The sequence below is a fragment of the Rhincodon typus genome, unplaced genomic scaffold, assembly GCF_021869965.1.
Source record: "Rhincodon typus isolate 14 unplaced genomic scaffold, sRhiTyp1.1 hic_rhity00008625, whole genome shotgun sequence".
Taxonomy (NCBI): domain Eukaryota; kingdom Metazoa; phylum Chordata; class Chondrichthyes; order Orectolobiformes; family Rhincodontidae; genus Rhincodon; species Rhincodon typus.
The window spans coordinates 5,827-6,261 of record NW_025974263.1 but is presented as its reverse complement, the minus strand read 5'-3'; the positions used below and the strand labels follow the sequence as shown (position 1 = coordinate 6,261).

General features: G+C 65.3%; 1 protein-coding gene across 1 annotated transcript in view; it reads left to right on the top strand.

The window, feature by feature from the left end:
- slc22a17 (solute carrier family 22 member 17) overlaps window positions 1–435 on the top strand; it is a gene marked incomplete at its 5' end in the record, with an annotated part of 4,811 nt that overhangs the window by 908 nt on the left and 3,468 nt on the right. The window contains one exon of the mRNA XM_048594366.1: window positions 137–302. Within this exon, the coding sequence (XP_048450323.1) occupies window positions 137–302 (166 nt within the window). The remainder of the gene's footprint in view (window positions 1–136; window positions 303–435) is intronic.

Below are 435 nucleotides of genomic sequence, written 5' to 3'. Positions count from 1 at the left end.
CTAACCCCCTGTCCCTGGGGAGTGTTTGATGGGGAGGGAGGGACGGTGTAGAGGGAGCCTTACGGCGAGTTTAGCTGTGTAGTGGGAGTGTGAGCCCGACTTACCCCGTCCCTCTCTCTTGTCCCCACCCCCCCAGGGTTGGAGCTGTGCGACCCCCCCCATCGCCTGGTCGTCGCCATGGTGACGGGTTTCCTGGTGGTTGGGGGGCAGTTCCTGCTCCTGGGGCTGGCCCTCGCTTCCCGAAAGTGGCGCCTCCTGCAGGCGGTTATCACCGCTCCCCTCGGCTTCTTCCTGGTTTACTGGTGAGTCCGGACTCTCCCTCTCCCCCTCCCTCAGCTGGCGGTGGGTCTCCAAAAGGGAGGGCTGAGGGAGTGGAAGGGAGGGAGGGAGGAGGAGGAGAGCTGGGAAGGGAGGGAGGAGGAGGAGGAGGAGGAG